This window comes from Panulirus ornatus, chromosome 21, assembly GCF_036320965.1.
Source record: "Panulirus ornatus isolate Po-2019 chromosome 21, ASM3632096v1, whole genome shotgun sequence".
Classification (NCBI taxonomy): Eukaryota; Metazoa; Arthropoda; class Malacostraca; order Decapoda; family Palinuridae; genus Panulirus; species Panulirus ornatus.
The window spans coordinates 26,655,543-26,667,939 of NC_092244.1; the positions used below are offsets into that span (position 1 = coordinate 26,655,543).

The window sequence follows — 12,397 nt, forward strand, 5'->3', positions numbered from 1 at the left end:
ACTGGGTAGGAATAATTTGGTTTCAGAAGCTTTGGTTGAGGATGCAAGGATCAGGTGTTTGCTATGAAGAATATGTGTGAGAAATGCTTACATAAAAGAAGGATCTGTATAAGGTATTCTTGGATCAACAGAGTTGGGGGGAAAGCTACTAAAAAGTGAGGATTTTTCCTCATGAAAATATGTAATGTATGCATGTAAGAAAAGAAGAGGATGTGTTGTTTCAGGTAAAGGTGAATCAGCAACAGGGATGTTTGATGTCACAAAGGCTATTTCATCTGTTTACGGATAGGATGGTGGAAGTGGGGTGGTGGTGGGGGTGATACAAGGATTTTGGAAAGAGTGGCATGTCAATGGTCTACTGAGGGTGGAATGGAGGGATCTAAGAAGAAAACCAGTTGCTGCATGCTGATGATGCAGCTGTGGTTGCAGACTCAACTGAGAACCTGCAGAACCTGATGTCTGAGTTTGGGTGCGCATGTGAAAGTTAATGTGAATAAAAGTAAGGTTATTGAAATTAGCACGAAAGTGAAACAGTCTACTGGAGTGTTAGTTTCAACAGAGAGAGAATCTGGAGGAAGTACTGTTTTAGATACCTAGAGGCAGATATGGCAGCTGATGGAACCAGAGGATCTGCAGTAAGCAAAAGGGTGGCAGGGGAACTAAGGTCTCAGATGCAATGAGTAGTATGTGCAAAGGGAGGTTACTGCCTGTGAAGGTAAGGGAGGGTGTGTCTGATGGTATATCAGTCCCAACAGAGTTATTTGCATGTGAAGCACGAGCCACCGATGAAAAAGTTGAGAAGAGGGAGGATTTGTTAAAATCAAAATGCTTGGTACAATATGTGGTGTGAAGAGGGTAACAGTGCGACAGCAAGAAGAATATGTATGAGAGGGCTAAAGGTGTGCTAGAATAAGTTGAACATATAAAAGGCTGACTACAGGCTTATGAGTTGGGAGTGGAGAGAACAAAGAGAAGGGAGAAACTAAGGACAAGAATGAAGGAACAGAGTAAAATTTGCACTGAATGTTCAGGGATAGAATATGCAGGAGGGTGTGAGGCATGCATGAGTGAGTGTACAATATACAATAGACAATATGCAATGTACAATGGGAATGTGCTCTCAAATGGACCAAACAAGGATATGTGAAACGGTCAGGGGGAACCACAGGAAGATCTGTGGGGCTTGGTTGTGGGCAGGGAACTCTGATTTTGGTGCATTATAAATGACAGCTAGGGAGTGAGTGTGAACTAATTAGGCAATTTCTTCAACTGTCCCTAACACTATGTCACTACACAGGAAAAGCGTTCAAGAAGGGACAAAATAAAAAAGTGAGGACTGATGACCTACTATCCACTAAACTGAGTTATCTACAAATAGTCTGGACTGAGGGAATGTAGATAATTGACATCTGTCTAGCCCATGCAGCAAGAAATATTGCCTCACAAGCTAGTGTACAGCCAATCACTGGGCAAAAAAGTGAACTTTGTCATATCTAGCAGTAATCTGGGTTAACAAATGGGCATTATATACTTGCAAAGTTGTCTCAAATTTCAACTGAGAAAGAGGCTGTCATCCTTGCTTTTGAAGTATGGCCTACAAATGTCAAAGATGACCAAACCATAAACAGATGAATGAATGACCAAATTAACACAATTAGATTCTGCAGCTTTCTATCTATATACAGCCTAACAAAAGTGCAATCACTGTGATGTGTGAAAAGGTCACAAGGAATATGATCATTATGTATTCAAAGAAAATGCAATGCAGGAAGCATGGAAAATTTGCTCAACACTAAGGATGAACATAAGCTCTTCTGAAATTATTAGCTGTATATGATGACCCATCGCTGTAAAGAAATTTTGTTAGGTGTCAATCTAAATAATAAAACAAACGATGTGAATTAAGAAATCATCAACTTACTTTCTTTTTCTTAGTTGGAGAAGCTTCTGCATCACTACTCAAATTCCTCTTTGTTGACTCAGATCCCTTCCTGTAAAAAGTAAGCCAAATAAAAAAAATTAAAAGGGATAATAATCTTTTGTTCACAGCCTCTAAAAGAAAAAAAAGAATAAGATTTTTTTTGTATACAGTGACACATGACACACGTAAAGCATGCCCATTCAGAGGCCATCTCAAGTGTAGGAAAAAGGTAAAAGGCAAAGAAACTAGAAATTAACCACGGCTCTGCATGTGTTTGTAGACCTAGCTCTCAAAGGATGAAAGGTTATATGATGAGGGAAAGACTAAGGAAGAAAGAGAATTCCACAGCTTAGCTGTTTGAGGGAAGGAAGTATCATAGCAACAAATCCTCATCTGGCCAGACTCCACAACGAAACTGTGGGAAGAAGTAGCCAAACACTTGCCGACAGTCCAAACCTTGGAGGTGGGAACACATGCAGACAACTCCCAAGAACAATGGCCAAAATATAACATTGCAGCATACATAGAGGAAAGGTTAAAGAGAGGTGATGCCAAGAGAATTATTGAGACAGAAGACTTCAGTTCCACTCTTCAATTCCACTCTAGTTAACTTAGAGGTGGAGGATGAGCCACCCCAGAAGTGTGAGCAGTATTCCATGCTTGGTCAAATAAGATTTTTGTAAATATGAAACAGATGCTTAAAAGAAAAATAATTACAGTACCCATACAACTTCCTCAGCCTTCAGGAAGCAGACTTTGTTATGTTGATTCTGTGGGGTTTCCAAGGCAGAGTGGAGGATATGGTTATGTTACTACAGGCTTGTATTTTGGTGTACTGAAACTGAACAGAGGGGAATAAGTAATTCTTAGAAAGGGATATAGGGTTAATTGCATTTCAGCAGTATCAAATCTTACAAGGTTACTACTTCCCTCCTCCAAAATGCTATATAGGTCCCAAATGAGAGAGGAAATATGGTCAAATAATGAGTACCATGAGTGAATATGATTAAAAATAGGAAAGAGAAGATCATTCAATGATGGAAAAGAGTGCAATATCAGAACCATGAAAAACACCTCTACTGACAGGAAAGGAAGAAGTTACTCCATCGACAAATACTACAATGGATCTGCATTAGAGAACAGAGAGATGCAGTGAAACTAAAATACGGGAATTTAGAAAGTAAAGACTTATGCCATACCTTGTCAATTGCTATGGAGAAGGAAAGGGCTACAAAAAAAAAAGTTTCATCAAAATCCTGAGAGAGGAGGACCAGAGGTGAGTCATACAGGAGAGAAGATCACCAATAGAATGAGAGGAATGGGATTCTAAGTTTCTGAAAATTTACAAGAGCTTCAAAGATTTTGGAAATAGCAGAGGCTTGAGCAATGGGGTGATAGTTGACGGGGTTACAGCAGTCCCTTTTCCTAGGGATGGGCTGTACTAAGCCATGCCTCCTGGTGGAAGAAAAAGTCTGGGTTTTTAGACAGAAGAAAAAATGGGTGAGCAAAGAATAGCACTAGCTTGGAAGCACACTTCCTTGGAACTCAAGGGGTATGCCATTAGAACCATACATCTTGTCCCCTGAAGCTGGGAAAGTACCTAGAATACTGTACGAGGAAAATATAGATCGTATATGCTCAGTGGGAGGAAACTAGGGTGAAGGATTTGAAGATGAATCATCAAAGTAGAGTTGTATGAAAAGAAATGTACTAAAGAGTGCAGCATTATCAGTTGGAGAGCTAGCAGAAGACTGATCAGGTCAGAAAAGAGAAGGAAAGGTTGAACTACAGATGGTGTTAAAAGTTCTTTTGGTTAAGGATCAGTAAGACTAGTCAGTTGAGAAAAAAGACAGGTCAGCACACTTTCTTTTCAAGAAAGTGTACTTGACTCTTCAAAGAATAGCTCTGTAATAATTGCAGGCAATATATAAAAGCAGAGTGGGTTTTAGTAGAGGAGCAGTTTCATGGTTTGATATGCATCGTCCCTGATGCAACAGGTAACATAGAAGGAGCAATCAAATCATAAGTGAGGAGAAAAAGATTTGGAAGATGGGATATAGGACTCAATCCCAACCATATCAATATAACCTCCTCTATGGATTCTGCACAATATAAGACATCCCGTCTGGAAAAGCAGTACCCATCCCATGGTAAGTTAATAAAGAAGTTGAGCAGGGATAACTTTTGAGATCTCCCAAAGTGCCATAGTTGGCATTTCAAGGGGGGGAAGAAAGGATGGGTGTGCCCAATAAGAATTAACAGAAATAAGACTGTATTAAGAGGACTGTAACAGGGTTGAGATTGTTTATGAGTAGTACGAAGGTTTAGAGGTAAAAGAGAGGCCAAGTGTGATAGAAGAGGAAGAGTAGTAATGACAATAAGGAATTCAGAGAGAGTGCTTTATTAATTGTTCCATAACACTAAGGAGAGAAAAAGAAAAGGACATAGCTCCAACAAGATTGTCTTGTCTGGAGACTAACTGATCCCTGTGATGTACACTGAAATCCCTTGCATAGATGCTCTCAACATAAAGATGTGAAGACAGCAGAGCTTCATGGCAAGAAGTGAATAGTTGCATACTTGTACAAAGTTAGAGGAATCAAGAGGAATTGGGGGATAAGTAATCAAAATACAAAAGAAAAGAAGCAGAGGGTAAAGAGAATTTGAGCCAGATGGCATCAAAGTTTGGAGACTTAATCTCCGTGAGAAATACAATTGGTGTCTTTGTACTTAAGTATGCACAAACTCCAACCTTAGAGCAGAAAAGATGATAGAGATTATAGTTGGAGACCTGACAGCACAAAGGAGAAGTAGCCTTGGACAGTTGGATTTGAGAAAGAAGAAAAGCATCAGGAGAGGTGGTTAACAGGTGGTGTTCAACAGAAGGCATGCTGAGACAACAAACATTGTAAAATAGGTTGAGAGAATTAGGTCTAAGAGCTGTAACTATATTAGTGGAGTGGATCCCAGTTGCATGATGGCAATCAAGTGGGCCCCATGATAATCTCAACCCCTCCTGAATGGTGGCACTGCTCCAAATCAGTGCAGGAAAGTTAATTGGTTGTACTGCCATATTTTGAAATAAGAAAAAGATAGAAAAACAGGAAAATAATCAAAGGGTGTGAGTTGTGTAATTAAAATTTGAATTTGAAATCAAGAGGGTGGGGCTGAGACTGAAAGTCAGCAACCAGCATGTCAAAGAAAAATGAAACATTGGTTATCCAAAGAAACACACACTGTTACAGAATAAGCATATGAAACAATGATAAGAACAAATCAATGTAGTATGTGATTTACAGCAACAAGGATAACCTATGCAACAAGACACTAGTTGAAAGAGATCCCAAAAGCAATTATGCTTTCATAAACTGCTACCAAACAACTATGTACATTTTGAGATGGTATCATCAATACCCTTGTAATGAAAATCAGTGTAATTGCAAATCCATAAACATACAAAAGCTTGTGAACATAGACATGGATGAACAGAATAAACTTTTCTCATGGTTGAACGCTGTTTCCTGCATTAGCGAAGTAGCACTGGGAGCTGATGAAGAAAGACCACATCTGCTCACACCCATTCTCTAGCTGTCATACTGGGTAATGCATCAAGATCATACCTCCTTATACACATCCAGGCTCCACACACCTTTCCATGGTTTACCCTGGACACTTCACATAACCTGGTTCAGTTAACTGACAACACATCAACCCCAGGAAATGATGATATTTTTATCTATCTATATTTATTTTATTTATTTTGCTTTGTCGCTGTTTCCCGCGTTAGCGAGGTAGTGCAAGGAAACAGACGAAAGAATGGCCCAACCTGCCCACATACACATGTATATACATACACATCCACATACGCAAATATACATACCAATACATCTCAATGTACACATATATATACACATACAGACATATACATATATACACATGTACATAATTCATACTGTCTGCCTTTATTTGTTCCCATCGCCACCTTGCCACACATGGAATAACAACCCCCTCCCCCCTCATGTGTGCGAGGTAGCGCTAGGAAAAGACAACAAAGGCAACATTCGTCCACACTCAGTCTCTAGCTGTCATGTAATAATGCACCGAAACCACAGCTCCCTTTCCACATCCAGGCCCCACACAACTTTCCATGGTTTACCCCAGACGCTTCACATGCCCTGGTTCAATCCATTGACAGCACGTCGACCCCGGTATACCACATCATTCCAATTCACTCTATTCCTTGCACGCCTTTCACCCTCCTGCATGTTCAGGCCAAGAGCACTCAAAATCTTTTTCACTCCATCTTTCCACCTCCAATTTGGTCTCCCACTACTCCTCGTTCCCTCCACCTCTGACACATATATCCTCTTGGTCAATCTTTCCTCACTCATTCTCTCCATGTGACCAAACCATTTCAAAACACCCTCTTCTGCTCTCTCAACCACACTCTTTTTATTTCCACACATCTCTCTTACCCTTACATTACTTACTCGATCAAACCACCTCACACCACATATTGTCCTTAAACATCTCATTTCCAGCACATCCACCCTCCTGCGCACAACTCTGTCCATAGCCCAAGCCTCGCAACAATACAACATGGTTGGAACCACTATTCCTTCAAACATACCCATTTTTGCTTTCCGAGATAATGTTCTCGACTTCCAAACATTCTTCAAGGCTCCCAGAATTTTCGCCCCCTCCCCCCACCCTATGATTCACTTCCGTTTCCATGGTTCCATCTGCTGCCAGATCCACTCCCAGATATCTAAAACACTTTACTTCCTCCAGTTTTTCTCCATTCAAACTTACCTCCCAATTGACTTGACCCTCAACCCTACTGTACCTAATAACCTTGCTCTTATTCACATTTAATCTTAACTTTCTTCTTTCACACACTTTACCAAACTCAGTCACGAGCTTCTGCAGTTTCTCACATGAATCAGCCACCAGCGCTGTATCATCTGCGAACAACAACTGACTCACTTCCCAAGCTCTCTCATCCACAACAGACTGCATACTTGCCCCTCTTTCCAAAATTCTTCCATTCACCTCCCTAACAACCCCATCCATAAACAAATTAAACAACCATGGAGACATCACACACCCCTGCCGCAAACCTACATTCGCTGAGAACCAATCACTTTCCTCTCTTCCTACACGTACACATGCCTTACATCCTCGATAAAAACTTTTCACTGCTTCTAACAACTTGCCTCCCAAACCATATATTCTTAAAACCTTCCACAGAGCATCTCTATCAACTCTATCATATGCCTTCTCCAGATCCATAAATGCTACATTCAAATCCATTTGCTTTTCTAAGTATTTCTCACATACATTATTCAAAGCAAACACCTGATCCACACATCCTCTACCACTTCTGAAACCACACTGCTCTTCCCCAATCTGATGCTCTGTACATGCCTTCACCCTCTCAATCAATACCCTCCCATATAATTTACCAGGAATACTCAACAAACTTATACCTCTGTAATTTGAGCACTCACTCTTATCCCCTTTGCCTTTGTACAATGGCACTATGCACGCATTCCGCCAATCCTCAGGCACCTCACCATGAATCATACATACATTAAATAACCTTACCAACCAGTCAACAATACAGTCACCCCCATTTTTAATAAATTCCACTGCAATACCATCCAAACCTGCTGCCTTGCCGGCTTTCATCTTCCGTAAAGCTTTTACTACCTCTTCTCTATTTACCAAATCATTTTCCCTAACCCTCTCACTTTGCACACCACCTCGACCAAAACACCCTATATCTGCCACTCTATCATCAAACACATTCAACAAACCTTCAAAATACTCACTCCATCTCCTTCTCACATCACCACTACTTGTTATCACCACCCCATTAGCCCCCTTCACTGAAGTTCCCATTTGCTCCCTTGTCTTATGCACTTTATTTACCTCCTTCCAAAACATCTTTTTATTCTCCCTAAAATTTAATGATACTCTCTCACCCCAACTCTCATTTGCCCTCTTTTTCACCTCTTGCACCTTTCTCTTGACCTCCTGCCTCTTTCTTTTATACCTCTCTCACTCATTTGCATTTTTTCCCTGCAAAAATTGTCCAAATGCCTCTCTCTTCTCTTTCACTAATAATCTTACTTCTTCATCCCACCACTCACTACCTTTTCTAATCAACCCACCACCCACGCTTCTCATGCCACAAGCATCTTTTGCACAAGCCATCACTGCTTCCCTAAATACATCCCATTCCTCTCCCACTCCCCTTACCTCCTTTGTTCTCACCTTTTTCCATTCTGTACTCAGTCTTTCCTGGTACTTCCTCACACAAGTCTCCTTCCCAAGCTCACTTACTCTCACCACTCTCTTCACCCCAACATTCTCTCTTCTTTTCTGAAAACCCCCACAAATCTTCACCTTCGCCTCCACAAGATAATGATCAGACATCCCTCCAGTTGCACCTCTCAGCACATTAACATCCAAAAGTCTCTCTTTTGTGCGTCTATCAATTAACACATAATCCAATAACGCTCTCTGGCCATCTCTCCTACTTACCTATGTATACTTATGTATTTCTCGCTTTTTAAACCAGGTATTCCCAATCACCAGTCCTTTTTCAGCACATAAATCTACAAGCTCTTCACCATTTCCATTTACAACCCTGAACACTCCATGTATACCAATTATTCCCTTAACTGCCACATTACTCACCTTTGCATTCAAATCACCCATCACTATAACCCGGTCTCGTGCATCAAAACCACTAACACACTCATTCAGCTGCTCCCAAAACACTTGCCTCTCATGATCTTTCTTCTCATGCCCAGGTGCATATGCACCAATAATCACCCATCTCTCTCCATCAACTTTCAGTTTTACCCATATCAATCTAGAGTTTACTTTCTTACACTCTATCACATACTCCCACAACTCCTGATTCAGGAGTAGTGCTACTCCTTCCCTTGCTCTTGTCCTTTCACTAACCCCTGACTTTACTTACTCCCAAGACATTCCCAAACCACTCTTCCCCTTTACCCTTGAGCTTCGTTTCACTCAGAGCCAAAACATCCAGGTTCCTTTCCTCAAACATACTACCTATCTCTCCTTTTTTCTCATCTTGGTTACATCCACACACATTTAGACACCCCAATCTGAGCCTTCGAGGAGGATGAGCACTCCTCGCGTGACTCCTTCTTCTGTTTCCCCTTTTAGAAAGTTAAAATACAAGGAGGGGAGGGTTTCTGGCCCCCCGCTCCCGTCCCCCTTAGTCGCCTTCTACGACACGTGGGGAATGCATGGGAAGTATTCTTTCTCCCCTATCCCCTATGCCCCACAGACCTTTTCATGGTTCCCCCTCATCATTTCATGTATCCAAATTCAACTCGCTGACAGCATATCACCCTCTGTATATCACAAAGCCCCAATTAATTCTATCCCACACACACTTCATACCCTCCTACCTGTATATCTATTCATCTATATTTATTACACTTTGTCGCTGTCTCCCGCGTCAGCGAGGTAGCGCAAGGAAACAGAAGAAAGAATGGCCCAACCCTACCCACATACACATGTATACAAATGTATATATATGACTGTTGAGAGACATACAAATAACACCCTCATTCACACACATCTACTCTCAAGTGAAGGATGAGAGTTTAAGTATAATGCACCAAAAGCAGAGCCCCTATTCACAACCATGCCCCACAGACCTTTTCATGGTTCCCCCTCATCATTTCATGTATCCAAATTCAACTCGCTGACAGCACATCACCCTCTGTATATCATAAAGCCCCAATTAATTCTATCCCACACACACTTCACACCCTCCTACCTGTTCAGGCCCCTTCACTCAGAGAATCTTTCAATCCATCCTTGCATCTCCTCCCCAGCTTATCTTTTCTTTGTTCCCTCCACTTCCAACATGTATAGTCTTGGACATCCTTTCCTCACTCCTTCCCTCCATATGGGTAAACCATTTCAGCACACCCTCTTCAGCTCTTTCATACTATCATACCTCTCTCTTACCTTCCATTTTTTTTTTATCTACCTTCCTCACACCACATATTGTCTTCAAACATTTCATTTCCAACACATCCACCTTGTTCTGTATTTTTTCATAAGGGGTCCATGCCTTGCATCCAAACAACACTATTGGGTATACTACTCCATCAACCATACCTGTCTTTCCCCTATCAAAGAGTGACCTGTCTTTCCAAACACTCCTTAATGTGCTCATGTCAGCTTCCATGGTTCAATTAGCTGTTATGTCCACTCCCAGGTATCTAAAACAATCCACTTCTCTCAAATCAAACTTACATCCCAACTAACATGACCTGCCTCTCTCCTCTTAATAACCCTGGTTTTATTTGCATCTAATCTCAACTTTCTCCTCAACCACTCTCCCAAACTCAGAAATTAAGTTCAGCATCTCACTTGAATCTGCCACCAGTACCATGTCAATAGCAAACAGTACTGACTCCACCCCTATAGACCACTCCTACCCATCTACAGACATATCAAAAAGCCATGGTGACATCAAGCATCCATGCCAAAGATCAACTTACACCCGGATCCACTCACCCTCCTCTCTGTCTACTCGCACACATGCTTTAGTCTCTTCGTGAAAAAAAAGCTCCACTGGGCTTCTAGTAGCTTTCCTTCTACACATAAATTTCCACCATCTTCCATGAAGCATCTCTATCGACCCTATCACACAGTTTCTCTAGATTAATGTGTACCACATGAAAATCTTTTGTTTCTTTAAGTATTTCTTACCAATTTCACAGAGGGGTCCTGAGGTTATAATCCCAGGATGCACTATCTAGAGGCTCCTGCAGCTACACCACATTGAGTAGCAGGGACAGGAGAGACTCCTCTGAAGCTAGTTCTTTGACAAGACTGTACTCAGTTCTGTCAACTGACAAAGATCCAGCCAACCCAATGGTGACTTTTCACTCATGGTTTAACCTAAAGAGGTAACATCACCCTAATCTATCATACAGTTATATAAACATGTAATTATGCAAACATCCATTTGCTGAAACATGCTTCTTCATTCATCACTGCATAAAACTTGAAAATCCTTCAATATCATATTTATTTTATTATATATCATACTTTGTCGCTGTCTCCTGCGTAAGCAGGGTAGCGCAAGGAAACAGACGAAAGAATGGCCCAACCCATCCATATACACATGTATATACATACATGTCCACACACACACATATACATACCTATACATCTCAACGTATACATATATATACACACAAAGACATATACATACATACACATGCACATAATTCATACTGTCTGCCCTTATTCATTCCCATCGCCACCCTGCCACACATGAAATAACAACTCCCTCCACCTGTATATGCACGAGGTAGTGTTAGGAAAAGACAACAAAAGCCACATTCGTTCACACTCAGTCTCTAGCTGTCATGTATAATGCACTGAAAAAACAGCTCCCTTTCCACATCCAGGCCCCACAGAACTTTCCATGGTTTACCCCACATGCTTCACGTGCCGTGGTTCAATCCATTGATAGCATGTCAACCCGGGTATACCACATCGTTCCAATTCACTCTATTCCTTGCAAGCCGTTCACTCTCCTGCATGTTCAGGCTGCAATCACTCAGAATTTTTTTCACTCCATCTTTCCACCTCCAATTTGGTCTCCCATATCTCCTCGTTCCCTCCACCTCTGACACATATATCCTCTTTGTCAATCTTTCCTCACTCATTCTCTCCATGTGACCAAACCACTTCAAAACACTCTTCTACTCTCTCAACCACACTCTTTTCATTACCATACATCTCTCTTACCCTTTCATTACTTACTCAATCAAACCACCTCACACCGCATATTGTCCTCAAACATCTCATTTCCAGCACATCCACCCTCCTGCGCACAACTCTATCTATAACTCATGCCTCGCAACCATATATCATTGTTGAAACCACTATTCCTTCAAACATACCCATTTTTGCTTTCCAAGATAACATTCTCGACTTCCACACATTTTTCAACGCTCCCAGAACTTTCGCGCCCTCCCCCACCCATGATTACTTCCGCTTCCATAGTTCCACCCGCTGCCAAATCCACTCCCAGATATCTTAAACACTTCACTTCCACCAGTTTTTCTCCATTCAAACTTACCTCCCAATTGACTTGTCCCTCAACCCTACTGTACCTAATAACTTTGCTCTTATTCACATTTACTCTCCGCTTTCTTCTTTCACACACTTTACCAAGCTCAGTCACCAGCTTCTGCAGTTTCTCACCCAAATCAGCCACCAGTGCTGTATCATCAGCGAACAACAACTGACTCACTTCCCAAGCGCTCTCATCCACAACAGACTGCATACTTGCCCCTCTTTCCAAAACTCTTGCATTCACCTCCCTAACAACCCCATCCATAAACAAATTAAACAACCTTTGAGACATCACGCACCCCTGCCACAAACCAACACTCACTG

The 12,397-nt window shown here is 41.4% G+C and overlaps 1 protein-coding gene across 2 annotated transcripts in view; it reads right to left on the reverse strand.

The window, feature by feature from the left end:
- LOC139756425 (uncharacterized) overlaps window positions 1-12,397 on the reverse strand; it is a 163,321-nt gene that overhangs the window by 80,679 nt on the left and 70,245 nt on the right. For both annotated transcript variants that reach the window (XM_071675858.1, XM_071675859.1), the window contains exon 5: window positions 1,922-1,991. In XM_071675858.1, the coding sequence (XP_071531959.1) occupies window positions 1,922-1,991 (70 nt within the window). The remainder of the gene's footprint in view (window positions 1-1,921; window positions 1,992-12,397) is intronic.